Source organism: Nerophis ophidion, linkage group LG14, assembly GCF_033978795.1.
Source record: "Nerophis ophidion isolate RoL-2023_Sa linkage group LG14, RoL_Noph_v1.0, whole genome shotgun sequence".
Classification (NCBI taxonomy): Eukaryota; Metazoa; Chordata; class Actinopteri; order Syngnathiformes; family Syngnathidae; genus Nerophis; species Nerophis ophidion.
This window is the reverse complement of record NC_084624.1, coordinates 15528507-15543242: the sequence shown is the minus strand read 5'-3', so window position 1 is coordinate 15543242 and position 14736 is coordinate 15528507. Positions and strand designations below refer to the sequence as shown.

The window sequence follows — 14736 nt, the reverse complement described above, 5'->3', positions numbered from 1 at the left end:
GGATTGAACTCAGGAATACTCTGGACCTTCGTATTGAGAGGCACATGCACTAAACCCTGTTCCACTGTGCTGCCCATAAAATATTAATATAAAATAGTTATAAGAAATTACGGCCAACATTTATCCAGGAAGAATTGGAGAAGCTGCTGATGGAGTGTTTGATGAAGAAGCAGCTGGGTCCACTCTCCAAGGTAAATTCTGTAAATTAATATTGTATGACTTCATAAAACTACTGTAGTTGTTTGTACTGCATTCTATTGCATTGTTCATTGATACGCTATTTTATCATATAAAAGTTTGTTTTTCTTTTTAAAAAAGTAAAGTAAGTAAACAAAGAATAAATGAGGTACTCATAAATAAATAGTTAAATGGGAAATGCACTTTTTTGGGGGGAATTTTGCACATCATTCACAGATTTTATGTCAGACAAGCATACATGTTTTTCTTTTTTGTGTATTTTAATTTGCAAATAAATGTGATCAAAAGTCCGCTAACAATGGAGTCACTCTATTCTGCCTATAAAGCGCTTAAAAAAACATCCAAACACTTCCTTCAAGGTTTTATATACAACCTGTAAATATTTATGTAATGTAACAACAGTCAAGTTTATAATAAAATGCAATATTTGTGTATTTTGATCATTTTAGGCATATAGAGGTGCATTAATTTAAAAAACACATCAGAATGTTCGCTTTTTCCTTCGACAAGATCACTAATTACTACTTACAGCAAACTTAATGAGAGCCATTAAACATAACGAAACATAACTTACTGTGCAATGTCTGCTGTCACTGGGATGCCAACTTTTAGGATGTTGTTATATTCCCATTGAGATAAAAAAATGTTAATGAAGAAAAAAGGGGGGTGAAACCTAGCGTCTTTTCATGTCTTTCTCGCCAACTCCAGGTCAAAATTGGATGTGAAAGTTGACCAACTCGTCGGATTATGTCCTCATCCTTCTACTATCAAGGTGAGAGGTATTATTTATGATCTAGAATAAACTTCCACAAGCTCAGAGGCGACAGCCGATGACGTCAACATAGCCACACATGCTACTAACTTTGACTTCGATTTAAACAAACGTTATTGATCCACAAGGAATATTGTTCCACACAGTAGCTCAATTACAAAGGATGGAAAGGGTAAGGATGGAAAGGATAAAGCAGGTATTAAGTAGACTAAAATTGTACCATAGTAGCAATATAAAATATAACATATATAATATTTACATATTACTGTATATATGCAGTATATAATTTATACTGGTATACTATACCAGGGGTCACCAACGCGGTGCCCGCGGGCACCAGGTAGCCCGTAAGGACCAGATGAGTCGCCCGCTGGCCTGTTCTAAAAATAGCTCAAATAGCAATACTTACCAGTGAACTGCCTCTATTTTTTACATTTTATTTTTTTACTAGCAAGCTGGTCTCGCTTCGCTTGACATTTTTGATTCTAAGAGAGACAAAACTCAAATAGAATTTGAAAATCCAAGAAAATATTTTAAAGACTTGGTCTTCACTTGATTAAATAAATTCATTTATTTTTTTACTTTGCTTCCTATAACATTGAGAAAAAAAAATTTTGAGAAAAAAAAATTTGAGAAAAAATACAATCTTAAAAATTATTCTAGGATTTTTAAAAACATTTATCTTTTTTACCTTTTAAATTCCTTCCTCTTCTTTCCTGACAATTTAAATCAATGTTCAGATATTTTTTATTTATTGTAAAGAATAATAAATACATTTTGATTTAATTCTTCATTTTAGCTTCTGTTTTTTCGACGAATAATATTTGTGAAATATTTCTTCAAACTTATTATGATTAAAATTAAAAAAAATATTCTGGCAAATTTAAAAAATCTGTAGAATCAAATCTTACTTCAAAGTCTTTTGAATTTCTTTTAAAATTGTTGTTCTGGAAAACCTAGAAAAAATAATGATTTGTCTTTGTTAAAAATATAGCTTGGTCCAATTTGTTATATATTCTAACAAAGTGCAGATTGGATTTTAACCTATTTAAAACATGTCATCAAAATTCTAAAATTAATTTTAATCAGGAAAAATTACTAATGATGTTTTTTTTTCTTTTTTTTTTTTTTTCCAAAAAGATTCGAATTAGCTAGTTTTTATCTTCATTTTTTTCGGTTGAATTTTGAATTTTAAAGAGTTGAAATTGAAGCTAAACTATGTTTCAAAATTAAAATTTCATTTTTTTCCCGTTTTCTCCTTTTTTAAAGTATTTTTTTCATAATTTATTCTCTACAAAAAACCTTCCGTAAAGGAAAAAAAATGTACGACGGAATGACAGACAGAAATACCCATTTTTTAAAATATATATATAGTTTTATTTATTAAAGGTAAATTGAGCAAATTGGCTATTTCTGGCAATTTATTTAAGGGTGTATCAAACTGGTAGCCATCGCATTAGTCAGTACCCAAGAAGTAGCTCTTGGTTTCAAAAAGGTTGGTAACCCCTGTGTTATACTATATTTTTATATGATATATACAATATATAACAAATCCAAATTACCATGTACAATTTTACAGTATATGTAACTGCCGCAGCAAAAAAAAAAAAAAAAAAAGGGCAACATAAAATAGAGAGTAAATCCAGTAGAATTAAACTAAGCTAGTTACCTCTTCCTGATCCTGGCGCCGCTTTAGTTTGTCTGCGTTGGCACTTATAAAAACCATATCATGAACACTTGGTTAACATTCAAGTCACGAATCGCAAATGGAGTATGAGTGGCACTTTTTGGATGGTTATTTAGGGATTTATGGGTGGTATAGATGACCTCTATTGTAAGCTGTCTTTTATTTACAATGCATTGAAAAATTGCATCCGTCGTCTTGCCTCTCATAATGATTGGGAATGGTAGGCAAAATTCCCCCCCAAAAATCGCATTTCCCCTTTAAATAGGTTGTAATTCACATAATTACAGTTAAAAACTGAGCCCATCGTCATCATCATCGTTCGACTGCAACAATAAGCTAACAAGCCACAAAGATCTGTGATCATTGCTCCAAAGTACAGATTTTGTTTAGATTTATATACAAAAGTAAACACCGACATGTGTATAGGTAGTAATGTATAAAAAAAAAAACAAGGCGGCAGCTCAACAAAGACTTTCCCGTCTATCCCTTCTTTACCACAAAGGAAAAACCCGCCAGGTGAACAGCCGATTTTACAACTTCTGGCGCTGACGTAAACCGACTCCCGACACGTTTAGGATGAACAATTATACTACAGTACTAGGACTATAGTGGCCATAAACAGCAGGAGTGCTCAAGGGGGCCATTTGTGGCTCTTGACTTGTTTGTCATTGGCCTTAGGCACATTACCAAAAATAAAAACACAAGCAAAAATTGAGAAAACAGCATAAAGCACAATGAGATAAAAAATAAATGTTGCAGTCAATACAAAAACCCACAAACCTTTGTCTTTAAAAAACAAAAATGTAAAATGTTTAATAATTACAAACCCCGTTTCCATATGAGTTGGGAAATTGTGTTAGATGTAAATATAAACGGAATACAATGATTTGCAAATAATTTTCAACCCATATTCAGTTGAATATGCTGCAAAGACAACGTATTTGATGTTCAAACTGATAAACATTTTTTATTTAGAAAATAATCATTAACTTTAGAATTTCAAACAAGCAACACGTGACAAAGAAGTTGGGAAAGGAGGCAATAAATACTGATAAAGTTGAGGAATGCTCACCAAACACTTATTTGGAACCTCCCACAGGTGTGCAGGCTAATTGGGAACAGGTGGGTGTCATGATTGGGTATAAAAACAGCTTCCCAAAAAATACTCAGTCTTTCACAAGAAAAGATGGGGCGAGGTACACCCCTTTGTCCACAATTGCGTGAGCAAATAGTCAAACAGTTTAAGAACAACGTTTCTCAAAGTGCGATTGCAAGAAATTTAGGGATTTCAACATCTATGGTCCATAATATCATCAAAAGGTTCAGAGAATCCGGAGAAATCACTCCACGTAAGCGGCATGGCTGGAAACCAACATTGAATGGCAGTGACCTTCGATCGCTCAGACGGCACTGTATCAAAAACTGACATCAATATCTAAAGCAGGGGTCTTAAACATGCGGCCCGCGAGACGTTATTTTGCGGCCCGCACTTTGATATGACAATTGCGGCCCGCGAGTTTAATATGAACGGCGCTTGACAGCGTCATACTTACCAACGTTCCCAATTTTCCCGGGAGTCCCCTAAATTCAGGGCATCCATTCTCTCGAAATCCCTGTCGATTTTTACGTAATCAACAATATTCAGGGGGTACCATAATAGCACCACCTTTAGCGCCCTCTACAAAATGTACAATCAGCGTGAGAGCACAATTATAAGTTGCATCTATCTGTGTTTCACGCACCTGTCCTATTGCAAGACATATTTGATCAACAGCTACACAGGTCACACTGAGGGTGGCCGTAAAAAACACTTTAACACTGTTACGAATATGTGCCAGACTGTGAACCCACACCAAACAAGAATGACAAACACATTTTGGGAGAACATCCGCACCGTAATACAATATAAAAACAAGAGAACAAATACCCAGAATCCCATGCAGCCCTAACTCTTCCGGGCTAAAATATACACACCCGTGCTACCACCAACCCCCCATACCCCCACTCTCCCTACTTGTGTCGGTTGAGGTGGTGTATATTGTAGCCCGGGAGAATTAGGGCTGCAAGGTGTTCTGGGTATTTGTTCTCTTGTGTTTAAGTTGTGTTAGAATGCGGATGTTCTCCCAAAATGTGTTTGTCATTCTTGTTTGGTGTGGGTTCAAAGTGTGGTGCATATTTGTAAAAGTGTTAAAGTTGTTTATACGGCCACCCTCAGTGTGACCTGTACGGCTGTTGACCAAGTACGTCTTGAAGCCACTTACGTAGCTATGCACAAGTCTCAGACAACATGTTCCAAAGCTGTCACTTTGGTTGTGTGCTGTAAAAGCGTACGCGATGACATGTTGTAGAGCAGTAGAGCTCTTACAGGGGCCACACGAACCCCTGGCGGTACGTGAAGGTATGCCAAGGGACAAGTGAGATTTTTTTTTATAAATATTCAAAAAAATAGCAGCAATTAATAAAAACTTTATAAATAGATTTATTGAATAATACTTCCACAAAATATGAATTTAAGTTCAAAACCTGTGAAAAAATAATACAACAATCCAACATCCAGTGTTGACCACTGGACTTTTTGTGGACATGTTCCATAAATATTGATGTTAAAGATTTATTTTCTTGTGAAGAAATGTTTATGGATCTCTATTACAATCCCCAAAGAGGGCACTTTAGTGGATAGTTACTTCTATGTGTAGAAATCTTTATTTATAATTGAATTACTTGTTTATTTTTCAACAAGTTTTTTAGTTATTTTTATATATTTTTTTCCAAATAGTTCAACAAAGACCACTACAAATGAGCAATATTTTGCACTGTTATACAATTTAATAAATCAGAAACTGATGACATAGTGCTGTATTTTACTTCTTTATCTCTTTTTTCCCAACCAAAAATGCTTTGCTCTGATTAGGGGTACTTGAATTAAAAAAATGTTCACAGGGGGTACATCACTGAAAGAAGGTTAAGAACCACTGTTGTAGAGGATGTTAAAGGCAGTGGAGTCACGGCAGCCCATAATAATATCGGCCGGGTGAAAATTGGGACAAATTCAGGAGAATGGTTGCACCGGTAGAGGTGCATTGAAAATTCAGGAGTCTCCCGAAAAATCGTGAGGATTGGCAAGTATGTTGCTAGGGCGGGAAAGCCATTCATAGAAGGTGAATTCATTAAAAAGTGCATGTTAGATTTTGTAAAAAATATTTTCTTGCAGCCCAGCCTCACCCAGTTTCTGCATCCAGTGGCCCCCAGGTAAATTGATTTTGAGACCCCTGCTCTAAAGGATATCACCACATGGGCTCAGGAACACTTCAGAAAACCACTGTCACTAAATACAGTTCGTCGCTACATCTGTAAGTGCAAGTTAATGCTCTACTATGCAAAGCGAAAGCCATTTATCAACAACATCCAGAAACGCTGCGGGCTTCTCGGGGCCCGAAATCATCTAAGATGGACTGATGCAAAGTGGAAAAGTGTTCTGTGGTCTGACGAGTCCACATTTCAAATTGTTTTTGGAAATATTCCACATCGTGTCATCCAGACCAAGGTGGAAGACTGTTATCGATGCAAAGTTCAAAAGCCAGCATCTGTGATGGTATGGGGATAAAGTACTTTCTATTTTATTCTATTCTATTCTATTTGTGCCCAAGGCATGGATAACTTACACATCTGTGAAGGCGCCATTAATGCTAAAAGGTACATACAGGTTTTGGAACAACATATGCTGCCATCTATGCGCTGGCTTTTTCATGAACGCCCCTGCTTATTTCAGAAAGACAATGCCAAGCCACATTCAGCACATGTTACAACAGCGTGGCTTCGTAAAAAAAAAAGAGTGCGGATACTTTCCTGGCCCACTTGCAGTCCAGACATGTCTCCCATCGAAAATGTGTGGCCCATTATGAAGCGTAAAATACGACAACAACTTAAGCTGTACATCAAGCAAGAATGGTAAAGAATTCCACTTTCAAAGCTTCAACAATTAGTTTCCTCAGTTCCCAAACGTGTATTGAGTGTTGTTAAAAGAAAAGGTGATGTAACACAGTGGTGAACTTGCCCTTTCCCAACTACTTTGCACGTGTTGTAGCCATGAAATTTTAAGTTAATTATTATTTGCAAAAAAAAAATTAAGTTTATGAATTTGAACATCAAGTATCTTGTCTTTGTAGTGCATTCAACTGAATATGGGTTGAAAAGGATTTGCAAATCATTGTATTCCGTTTATATTTACATCTAACACAATTTCTAAACTCATATGGAAACGAGGTTCGTAAAAAAATAATATCAAAATCAAATTACAGGACGTTATTTATGTAGTTTGCTCATTTTCCCCGACTGGTGCATTAACATCATGTGGTTTATTTGTTTTTATTTACATATGTAGCATCATATACAAAGATATAAAGAATAATAATAATAATAATAATGGATTTGATGTATACCGCGCTTTTCTATTGTTAAATACTCAAAGCGCTCACAGAGAAGTGGAAACCCATCTTTCATTCACACCTGGTGGTGGTAAGCTACATCAGTAGCCACAGCTGCCCTAGGGTAGACTGACGGAAGCGTGGCTGCCAGTTTGCGCCTACGGCCCCTCCGACCACCACCTATCATTCATTCATCATTCATTCACCGGTGTGAGCGGCACCGGGGGCAAAGGATGAAGTGTCCTGCCCAAGGACACAACGGCAGCGATTTGGATGTCAATAGGTGGGAAGCGAACCTGCAACCCTCAGGTTTCTGGCATGGTCGCTCTACCCACTACGCCATGCCGCCCCTAAGAATTGCTATTGCGACATCTAGTGGACCCATTTCATTCCAAATTTTCGGCTCATTTTTATACTCAGCAAACTCATCTCGCGGGCCGTGTAAAACCTGTTTTGCGGGCCTGACCCGGCCCGCGGGCCATATGTTGGACACCCCTGATCTACACATTAGCGGTTTCGGGGCACCCTGTCCGAATGGACCGGTCGCTTCGCATAACGAACAGATCCTGCATAGTATGTTTCGACATCATTGAGAGGCAACACACAATAACATCACAGTTCGGGAGGAAATATGCACCGACCCACCGTTGAGTTTTTATCCATTCCACTTTGGCTTTTTTTACCTGTCAAGGGAGTTTGAGGGCCAGCCTCCTGGCTGATCGCAGACATAATCAATATACTTAAAGGCCTACTGAAATGAGATTTTCTTATTTAAACGGGGATAGCAGGTCCATTCTATGTGTCATACTTGATCATTTCGCGATATTGCCATATTTTTGCTGAAAGGATTTAGTAGAGAACATCGACGATAAAGTTTGCAACTTTTGGTCGCTAGTAAAAAAGCCTTGCCTGTACCGGAAGTCGCAGACGATGACATCACCCATGTGAGGGCTCCTCACATCCTCACATTGTTTATAATGGGAGCCTCCAACAAAAAGAGCTATTCGGACCGAGAAAACGACAATTTCCCCATTAATTTTAGCGAGGATGAAAGATTTGTGGCTCAGGATATTGATAGCAAAGGACTAGAAAAAAAATAAATAAATAAAGTAAAAATAAAAAAAAGGCGATTGCATTGCGAGCGATTCAGATGTTTTTAGACACATTTACTAGGATAATTCTGGAAGATCCCTTATCTGCTTATTGTTTTAATAGTGTTTTAGTGAGATTTTAAAGATTGTAAGAACATACCTTGAGGTCGGATGGCTGCGGTGAACACGCAGTGTCTCAGAGAGAAGCCGAGGAACCAAGTTCAAAGCTGCCTTTTTTGACAAGACAGTTGTGATATATATCACAATTTCCCCATCCAAAAACATGCTGGTTGACGTAGAGAAAACATGTCCGCTTGACCGCTCCGCTTCACAACAAACAAAGAAACACCGGTTGTGTCTCGGTGCTAAAGACAGCTGCAATCCACCGCGTTCCACCAACAGCATTTTTCTTTATAGTCTCCATTATTAAATGAACAAATTGCAAAAGTTTCAGCACCACAGATGTCCAAAATACTGTGTAATTACGCCATGAACAGAGACGACTTTTAGCCGTGTTTGGTGCAGCGCTAATATTTCCTTACAGTCCGTGACATCACGCGTACGCGTACATGTTTCCGTGATGTTTTCAACAAGAAACTCGCGGGAAATTTAAAATTGCAATTTAGCAAACTAAAAAGGCCGTATTGGCATGTTTTGCAATGTTAATATTTCATCATTGATATATAAACTATCAGACTGCGTGGTCGGTAGTACTGGGTTTCAGTAAGCCTTTAAAAGTATCTCACTTGGCGCCAAATGTCAAATACACAGGACTTTGAAGACTTATGAACAATATGTCACCTGTGCAACAACCCTAAAAAAAAAACTCCAGGAAGTTATGCACAGCCGCAACAAGCTTGTACTTGAAAACTTGGGCAGCAGCTAGATTTACTTGAAAACTTGGGCAAGAGCAGAGGGAAAAAGAAAGTGAAAGTGCGGAGTGCAGAGAGCAGTAATTATTGCACGTTAATATTAATAACGGTATGCAGACACGTTCATTGGGCACAACATACATTTATTTCCTCTCAAATTTCACGTCCCATGAACTAGCTTCTGTAGCCGAGGATCGGACCGCCAAGTGTCCTGCCTTTGGCTGCCGCCCAGCTCACTTCGCAACCTCTATGGCCCCTGCAATGGGAGCCAGATGAGGTGGTTCGGGCATCTGGTTAGGATGCCACCCGAACGCCTCCCGAGGGAGGTGTTTAGGGCACGCCCAACCGGAGCTAAGGATGCATTTCATGTTATTTTGAGTCAAAATCTAACAATATTCTCCTGACCAAAATTTCCCATTTATTAGCAAATATTTTCATAAAAATGTATCGTGATGAAATTTATGTATACAAGTTTACACATATATCAAATTCTTGCACACTTTTGGATTATAGACAAAAATAGGCCTACAAATGGAGTAACGAGAATTCAAAATATAAACATTTTGAAATACATAAGATCGTGTATTGTACAGTTGTGATCAAAATTATTCAACCCCCACACAATTTTGGTGTTTTAGCAAGTTGGACATTCATTCCGTATTTTGTTTATAGTCATATCAAATAAAGATGCATTAAATACACGAATGCAACTTGAATTACAACATCAGATTTTGTAACATACCAAACAGTGTCATTTCTCTTAATATCTCATTGACAAAATTATTCAACTCCTTGAAGATCATAACTCTTAAGAACAGAATTTGAATAAGGTCTTTTCAATCAGGTGTTGAAAACACCCGTAGATGTGATTAAAACAATAAGGAGCAATAATTAAACTGATTGAAAAAGACTGTAACGCTCAGTTTCTTGTAGATGGTCAATGGTGTATTTGCAACATGGTGAAGTCCAGGGAGTGGTCAAAGAAGTCAAGAGAGGAGGTAATTTCTCTTCATAAGAAAGGATATGGATATAAGAAAATAGCAAAGACATTACACATTCCAAGAGACACAGCTGAGAGCATAATTCGCAAGTTTAACGCTAAAGGCACGGTGGAAACACTACCTGGGCGTGGTAGAAAGAGGATGCTGTGTGCAACTGCTGTCCGGTATTTGAAGCGTACAGTGGTGGAAAAACCCCCGGGTAACAGCTGAGGAACTACAACAGGACATTGCAGAGGGGGGAACGCAGGTTTCGTCCCAGACATTAAGGCGCGCATTACGAGTTGAAGGCCTCCATGCCAGAACTCCCAGGTGCACCCCACTTCTGACTACCAGGCACAAGGAAAATAGACTCCAGTATGCCAAAAATCATCTGGACAAACCCCAAAGGTTTTGGGAAACTGTTCTATGGAGTGATGAGACAAAAGTGGAACTCTTTGGGCCTATGAATCAACGTTATGTCTGGAGGAGAAAAAATGAAGCTTACAAAGAGAAGAACACCTTGCCTACTGTTAATCACATGGTGGGGGGGTCAATCATGCTCTGGGGCTGTTTCTCTGCCTCAGGTACCGGGAATCTCCAGCGCGTTCAAGGCATTATGAATTCTATTTCCTACCAGGATATATTAAATAAATAAATGGGTTGTACTTGTATATTAGCTGCAAATGTCATGAAATCAGTGACGAAGCTGAGGCTTGGGAGACGTTGGACCTTCCAACAGGACAACGATCCCAAGCATACCTCCAAATCAACATCAGAGTGGTTGCAGAAGAAGGGCTGGAAGACTCTGGAGTGGCCTTCACAGTCGCCAGACCTAAATCCTATAGAAAACCTGTGGTGGGACTTGAAGAAGGCAGTTGCAGCACGCAAGCCCAAGAATATGAATGAACTGGAGGCCTTTGCCCAAGAGGAATGGGCTAAAATACCTGTAGATGGTTGGAAGAAGCTTGTGTCCGGTCATGTATCACGTTTGAAGGATGTCATTACTGCCAAAGGGTGTTCTACTAAGTACTAAAGATGCAAGTAACAAGGGGGTTGAATCATTTTGTCAATGAGATATTAAGAAAAATGTCCTTTTTTGGTATTTTGTAAAATACAATGTTACAATTTAAGTTGCATTTGTCTATTTAACACATCTTTATTTGTTATGACTATAAACAAAATACGGAATAAATGTCTAACTTGCTAAAACACCAAAATTGTGTGGGGGTTGAATAATTTTGATCACAACTGTACCTCTGAATGGACTCGTCTGTCGTAGATTGGTGTATGAGGAGCCGAGTCGGAGGTGGGAGGCTTCGATAGTTGATTTGAGGCTACATTTGTGACGATGTTTGACTTCAGCTTGAAGGCAGATCCCAGTGAAAAATTATCTCCGTAAACTCACTTCACTTAGATGCCTTGCCGATTTCGCGTGGTCAAAGAGTGCCACCTTTCCCCGAGATCCATAGTTCACAATGTCCTTGCAATATAAGCACTGAGCACGTCCCGGTTCATCGCAATTTGCAATGAAATCGCTGATCAGTTCGTCTACTTCTACGATATTGTTGTTAATCTTCACCTTCAGTTTGATAGATATATCGAGCTATGCCCAGTTCCACTTGTTTCTCACGCCCTTATCGATATCTTTCGCTAATGAACTATTACTATCTTGAATAAGCTTAACCATGTCTGAAACTGTTTTGTCAATAAAGAAACGTGTTAACTGAGAGCTACTGTGTTTTCTTTCCAGATTAGTCACCGATAAACACAACCAAAATAAACAGAATACCAGTTCAGAAACGCTCACAATAATTGAGGATCAGGGACTAGATATTGTCGGCAAACGACGCGTGCAGACGCCTATAACGGGCAATGTCATTGGTTGATGTCGTCAGCTGATAGTAGAGCTAGCCAATCTGGTGCCTTCACACATTGGCATTATATTATATAAATGACCCTGGTGGCGGCAAAATCGGCATTCCCATCCCTGTATGTCTCACGGCTGGCCTGGGAATGCCTCGGGATCCCCCGGGAGGAGCTGGACGAAGTGGCTGGGGAGAGCGAAGTCTGGGTTTCCCTGCTTAGGCTGCTGCCCCCGCGACCCAACCTCGGATAAGCGGAAGAAGATGGAAGGATGGATGGATGGAAACTATTTCAATTTTCATAAATAAAAAACGTGCATATGCTTGCAAAATTAAAAAGAAAAAGTACTTAAAATCTGCCTTTGCGACCTCAAAATTAAGGCACAAATATAACGCCATACGATATAGCGCTCTAAGAATATCTGTATCAGGGGTCACCAACCTTTTTGAAACCAAGAGCTATTTCTTGGGTACTGATTAATGCGAAGGGTTTACCAGTTTGATACACACTTAAAAAAATTGCCAAAAATAGCCAATTTGCCCAATTTACCTATAATATATATATATATATAATAAAATGGGTATTTCTGTCTGTCATTCCTTCGTACATTTTTTTCCTTTTACGGAAGGTTTTTTGTAGAGAATAAATGATGAAAAATACACTTAATTGAACGGTTTAAAAGAAGAGAAAACAGGAAAAAAAATGAAAATACAATTTTGAAACATAGTTTATCTTCAATTTCGACTCTTTAAAATTCAAAATTCAACCGAAAAAAAGAAGAGAAAAACTAGCTGATTTGAGTCTTTTTGAAAATTTTTTAAAAAAGAATTTATGGATCATCATTAGTTGTTTTTCCTGATTAAGATTAATTTTAAAATTTTGATGACATGTTTTAATTAGGTTAAAATCCAATCTGCCTTTTGTTAGAATATATAACAAATTGGATCAAGCTATATTTCTAACAAAGACAAATCATTATTTCTTCTAGATTTTCTAGAACAAAAATTTTAAAAGAAATTCAAAATACTTTAAAATAAGATAACAAAATGTATTCCAAAGATTTTCGAGATTTGCCAGAATATTTTTTTTGAATTTTAATCACAAGTTTAAAGAAAGATTTCACAAATATTCTTCGTCGAAAAAACTGAAGAATTACATTAAAATGTATTTATCATTCTTTACAACAACAACGAAAAATTGTCAGGAAAGAAGAGGAAGGAATTTAAAAGGTAAAAAGGTATATGTGTTTAAAAAAAATCCTAAAATCATTTTTAAGGTTGTATTTTTTTTCTAAAATTGTCTTTCTGAAAGTTATAAGAAGCAGAGTAAAAAAATAAATTAATTTATTTAAACAAATGAAGAGCAAGTCTAAAAAATATTTTCTTGGATTTTCAAATTCTATTTGAGTTTTGTCCCTCTTAGAATTAAAAATGTTGAGCAAAGCGAGACCAGCTTACTAGTAAATAAATAAAATTTAAAAAATAGAGGCAGCTCACTGGTAAGTGCTGCCATTTGAGCTATTTTTAGAACAGGCAAGCGGGCGACTCATCTGGTCCTTACGGGCCACCTGGTGCCCGCGGGCACCGCGTTGGTGAACCCTGCTGTATATGTTCAATAAATAAAGATGAACTAGCTTTCTAAAATATCCATATGTTCAATAAACAAATATAAGACAGTATAGTAAATAAACATATATATATAAATAAAGATACGACAGCATTCTGAAGTGACAGCTAGCCACGACAGCTTGTTGACATAAAGTATCTTCCTTTTCTTTTAAGCGACACCTACCTTGTGTCTGTTTCCTCCGTCCAGATTTATTGCCGTTTTCGCCATTTTCATGGCATTCTGAAGCGGCTTCACGTCAGCTGTTGCCATGTTGATATTTTTTAAAATGCTGAGTTGACTTCCATGTTTATTCGCTACTTTCCCATGTTCCGTACCCGGATGCATGATGAGTACAGGCATGCGCAGATAGGACGTCACTTCCCGTTACTTTGTGAGTCAGCAGTTATGTTCCAGTTACCATGGTTTTCTTTTTTTTTCTTTTTCTTTTTTTGTCATTTTTATTTCAATGACAATGTAATTCAAAACATTGCGTACAAAATAAAAATAAACATTGTCAATCAAGAGTACAGTATTTTATTTTGAAACCGCAAGGATCCGTACAAAGACCTGAATACTTAAAAAAAAAAACAAGTTGTTGTTGAAGAGCAACAATTAGATTAAAACAATGGTTTGATTTCATATCTCATTCAATAAAAATTAAAATCACCACTCAGTAAAACGAAAAAATGTACTACATCCATGCATCCATCCAAAGAGGGTGGTGTAAAAACAGTCGGGGTTTTTTTTTTTTTTTTTGATTGATTGATTGATTGATACTTTTATTAGTAGATTGCACAGTACAGTACATATTCCGTACAATTGACCACTAAATGGTAACACCCGAATAAGTTTTTCAACTTGTTTAAGTCGGGGTTCACGTTAATCAATTCAAAAGCGGAACCGGAAGTTGCTATTTAAAGACGAGACCACAGACTTTTTATTTCTTTCATTTTTTTTTTAATTGGGAAAAGTACACAAAAACTGGTACAGCGAATAACGCAAATATTTGTAAGATTCAATAAGAAGAGCAGAGATTAAAAAAAAAAGTAACAAATGGTGTTTATGGCTCATTAAAGGCCTACTGAAATGAGATTCCTATTTAAACGGGGATAGCAGGTCCATTCTATGTGTCATACTTGATCATTTCGCGATATTGCCATATTTTTGCTGAAAAGATTTAGTTGAGAACATCGACGATAAAGTTTGCAGCTTTTGGTGCTGATAAAAAAGCCTCACCTGTA

General features: G+C 37.3%; 1 protein-coding gene across 5 annotated transcripts in view; it reads right to left on the bottom strand.

Moving 5' to 3' along the window:
• LOC133568188 (VPS9 domain-containing protein 1-like) overlaps positions 1–13856 on the bottom strand; it is a 90908-nt gene extending 77052 nt beyond the window's left edge. For all 5 annotated transcript variants that reach the window (XM_061919943.1, XM_061919945.1, XM_061919944.1 and 2 more), the window contains exon 1: positions 13679–13856. In XM_061919943.1, coding sequence (XP_061775927.1) covers positions 13679–13855 — 177 coding nt within the window. In that variant the 5' untranslated portion in view covers position 13856. The remainder of the gene's footprint in view (positions 1–13678) is intronic.
• Between the last annotated feature and the right edge of the window lie 880 nt (positions 13857–14736).